This window comes from Priapulus caudatus, unplaced genomic scaffold, assembly GCF_000485595.1.
Source record: "Priapulus caudatus unplaced genomic scaffold, Priapulus_caudatus-5.0.1 Scaffold816, whole genome shotgun sequence".
Taxonomy (NCBI): Eukaryota; Metazoa; Priapulida; class Priapulimorpha; order Priapulimorphida; family Priapulidae; genus Priapulus; species Priapulus caudatus.
In genome coordinates, this window is record NW_014577877.1 from 148,164 (window position 1) to 152,689 (window position 4,526).

General features: G+C 54.7%; 1 protein-coding gene across 1 annotated transcript in view; it reads left to right on the plus strand.

The window, feature by feature from the left end:
• The window catches only part of LOC106813736 (sialin-like), a gene marked incomplete at its 3' end in the record, with an annotated part of 18,860 nt that extends 14,698 nt beyond the window's left edge, over positions 1-4,162 (plus strand). The window contains exons 11-13 of the mRNA XM_014817954.1: positions 287-441; positions 3,901-3,956; positions 4,045-4,162. Of these exons, the coding sequence (XP_014673440.1) occupies positions 287-441; positions 3,901-3,956; positions 4,045-4,162 (329 nt within the window). The remainder of the gene's footprint in view (positions 1-286; positions 442-3,900; positions 3,957-4,044) is intronic.
• Between the last annotated feature and the right edge of the window lie 364 nt (positions 4,163-4,526).

The window sequence follows — 4,526 nt, forward strand, 5'->3', positions numbered from 1 at the left end:
GCCTGCAAAAATAACATTCTAGGTCAGCTGTCCTTGCTCTATCCAGCGGAGGCCTTGCCATTCCGCGGAATGGTGCATTCTGCATCCTCTCTCCCGACCTTTGACCTCTTCTTTCATCTCTAGCTGTATGTTGCTGCCCTTGACCTTCAGCGTCCTTCACGATCCTAACCATTTCTTGTCTCAGGCTTCTCATCCCTTCTCGCATCTCTTCTCGTAGGCTTGACACTGGATCTTGTTGCATTGCAGCTCGTATATAAGTGCCTCCACCNTCTGGCGACTCTTGCAGCGACTACGGCACGATATTCGAGCAGGAAATGCAGCGGCAGCAGCAGGAGGGAGCATTTGACTTGACGAACTTCGGTGCGCCGGCAGAGGTCGCTTTCGCGTCCGCGTACGTGTGCGAGGAGGGAACGATCGACACTGGAAGCAACGCCGTCTGCAGTAAGTGTCTGTAAACACACGCACACACACACGCGCACGCACGCACGCACATGCACCCCTTTCTTTCTCTCTCTCTCTCTCTCATCCTCTTATCTCCTCCTCTCTCCTCTTCTCCTCTCTCCTCTCTCTCCTCTCTCAGGCTTATCTCTTCTCCAGCCTCCGCCGGGTCTCTCTTCTGCGTCTCTCTCGCTTTTCTCTCGCCCTCACTCTCAATCTTTCCCCATCTATCTCGCCTCGTCATCGTCCGTCTTTCTTTTCTTTCTCTTTCTTCCGCTCTCGGTCTCTCTCGTGTTTCCACAGCACACACAGCACCGGTGGAAGAGGGGCACAGGCACATCACACGACCACAGATGGCAGGGGCCGTCGCGCGGGCCGTCCGGCCCCGCCCGGCGGGCCCGCGCGCCCGCGCCGCCGGCCCCGCGCACCGATCAGCACACAGCAGCGGGACGGGCAAGAGGGGCATTGTCTGGGTTTTTGGTCGGGCCGCGCGGCCCCGCGCGGCGCCAAAACCCCCCCCCCCCGCCGCCGCCGCCGCCCGCCGCCCCGCCGCCCCCCCGGCCCGCCCCGCCCGCCCCCGGCGACAGGCCCCAGGGCGCCCCCGCCTTTATTTTTTGAAGGCGAAAAAGGTTTTGGTTTGGCCCGCCCCGCCCCCGCGGCGCCCCCGTCTCCTGTAGCATTACTACGACCGCATGATTTCAGATGGCGACCTCCGTTCGAATGAGGCGCCTCCCTTCCGACTGTTTTAACCTCCCCCCTTTTCAACCACTTTCCAGGCTTTCTCTGCGCACACACAGTGCAGTACTGGCACCATCTCTTGATTCCTCGGTAGAGTGGCCAGTAAACCGATGCTGAATGCTGGGACTCTACTCCAGCTCTCCCCTAATGATGTCCTGCCTGTACGATGGTAATGTAGCTGCTGAAATATTCTCTTTTTAATTCCTTAGTATCACCTGAGCTGAAGAGGGATGAGTCGCGTACGCCAGCGTCTCCATCGTCTATACAATTTACCTTCCTGCACTTCTAATCTGACATCCACCTAGCCCCAGTACGACTTCGCCCCGACCCATTCCTGCAATGCTCTACAAACCAGGTCTCCCCAACGCCAGCTTCTTTCGCGTTCCTTGAAGAAAACGATTACAGGGTCCTATCCTGTAACCATGCGCAATATTTTCCGGTTCCATACATCCAGGCTCCCCTTGAGCCGTCGGGTATTCCTTCCTCACGCGCTCCCTCACCGCTCTCCTCGTCACTGCAGCACCCTGCCCACGCTGCTCCTTATCCAGCACATGAAGAACCGTCCTCTCCTCCCATTACGACTGGGTGGTTTCATACTCCATGTCGGATCTCTCGTCCTCTACTCGCAGCTGGTGATTCCTGCGCTAGCTCCTCTCGCTCGTCTATCTTCCTCCGACGCGGCCGGTTTCCTCTTGCCCCTGATTGGCACTCCCATCGCTGGTCGGCATACCGCTCACATCATTCCATGCCTGCGGCAGGGGCACCGGGCATTCTCGTCGGCATTTACCTATGTGTTTCGTGATAACCGCATCCCATTCATGATGATGCTGTCTCGCGCTGTCTCCCACACTCTCCTCCACTGGTTTGATCCCCGACGCACCGCTGATCCCCTTCCCGACACCCCAACAAGGTACCTCTTCCCTGTTGGGAGATCAACCAAGGGTACGTTATCACATGCCCTTGGGAATACCGTCTGCTCCATCCGAATGCCGCTTGTGTCTCCAGCTTCTGAAATCTGGATAGGCATTAGCTTTACCCTGCCTTCCCTTTTGATACCATTATCGTCTGCATAAGTCCATCGGCAGGATTCGTATGCTCTCCGCTGCTTCAGCATCGTCGCTCATCCACGTATACTGCGGTCTAGCACATTCTCTCCTCCTGTCCAAAAATCCTTGAATTACTTTCCCGTCAAGTGATAGCATTCCTGTAGTCATGTTCAGGATAGCGTTGTTCGGTGACGAGAAAATCGGTCCCAAAATCCCAATCTAAATCCTCTAAATGATGGCAATAACCATTGTCTTTCCTATTGTAGGTATTATCGGCGATTTCTAGACGGACAACAGCTCCTCCGGAACTATCCATTGCTTCGCGCGTTCGCCATCTCAAGATCTCTCTTTCTTCGTTAATCAGCTGTAGCCCTGTACGTGCCTTTGATGTCATTGAACCTATCCCTCATGTATCAGCGTCGTACTTGCTCGCACTGTCGATTAGAAAAGTTCAAATTTTAACATCCCTCTACTTCAACAGTACACCCACCGTGGATGACACCTGCAATGGTGGCCCGGAGATGAATAGGTAATCCGTGTGGGCCTTAGCGCTGCCTAAAACATTTTCATCTTTTATCGTATTTAATCCCATACGTGTTCCCCTGCATCCTACGCACTTCTCCTCTTGCCCTGCTGAGAGAGTGTGAAGCCAGTAGATCGTGGTGTACCTCGCCTCAGTCGGCTTACATGGACGCCAGGCTCTCGACTCTTTCCTAGCGCCGTCCTAGTTAACGGTAACTAGATGGCGTCCTGTCGCGTTGGCGATTATGCGAAACGTTCTGCTGTATTGCGACGTCGGCGGGCAACTCTCATCTGCATGGGTCGCGTTCTCCTGCAAACATAACATTCTATGTCAGCTGTCCTTGCTGTTATCCTAGTGGAGGCTTGCCATTGCCGCGAAATGGTCGCATTCTTGGCAATGCCCTCATCTCGCCGACCTTCTGGACCTTCTTCTTTCAACTCTACTGTATGTTGCTCGCCCTTCGAACGGCTTCCAGCGGTCCTTCACCGATCCTAACCATTCTTGTCTCAGGCCTTCTCATCCCTCCGCATACTCTTCTTCGTAGCTTGACACTGATCTTGTGCATTGGGGCAGCTGCGATATAATGCCTTCCACTGGTGGGGTTTCTCTATGCGATTCATCGCGTCTCCACCCTGGTAACTGCTCAAATTGTGTCCCCGCCACTGCGATTACCGCCTCAGTCTAGCGTGCTTGGTCCCTGCAAGAGTGCAATAACTTAGTCTCGCCACTCCATTCCGTCCAGGTACCTATCTACAAGATCTGCTCCGTCTGAGGCCCGCAATCATGCAGGATAGCGCCTGCGAAAACCCATTGCCCGCACTGCCGCGCCAAAAATTGTCCGCGCGTCTCGCCAAGCCGCCTGCTCCTAGCCGTAGCTCACTCCGATAAACGTGGAGGCTCTCTAAAAACGGAATCGAACGCTGCTTGGCACAGAACAGGCCACATCCTTCGATATCAGCACGCTGTGATCGTGGCATCTCTATGCGCTACCTCTGTCCAGAGCCTCACCTTCTAAGCACAATCCTCAAATTGAATTCCCACATCCATCCTCCGCCATTCTGATTGATACTAGCCGTCATCCATCGCACTTTATCAGGAAGGCTTCAAGGCGATTCCATCTCACCGGCTAAAGTTTGGCGGTTCGCTTCTTTTCAGGTACATCTGCGACCATGGAACTTCCGTCTCAAGGTGCTAAAGCAGGCCCTGCGTCCGTACTCCCTCCTTGTATAACAGGCAATATCCTAACCGAGCCGATCTTCTTCCAAGGTGCGCTGTAAAATTTCTTTTTCGCTTCGTCAGGTGCAAAATCCAGTATTCCTGCTGCCGGGTCTGCTTCCAAACAGGCTGCTATACCGGTCCGGGTCTACGTCCCCGCAGTTCTGCTCCTGCATGCCTTTCCCGGCTTACTCCAGCGTGGGTAAGGGGGTGTGGTTCTTCGGTCCCCTTTCCTGTTCATAATTCTATCCTAGCTCGCGGCAATCTCCTCTCCGATCCTTGTTACCTCTGCCCTAAAATCCTGGCTGACTCCTGACGATCTCTTCCATCCCTAGAACCTCCTCTGGGGTGGATACGCCATCGTGAACGGGTTGTCGTCCCCTGTCCGCCTTCTGAAAAGAATGGACGCCGTTCCACACCTCCCCTCCACGCCACGCTGTTGTTCGCGATGAGTCACAGCACTCCGCATGTCCTTGCATGCCTCCACGTCGCTCCATGCGATCTGCGTGGCGTCAGAATTCCCGTATCCTCTTTATAAAGGCTCGTACATATTTTATCCTCTGTTT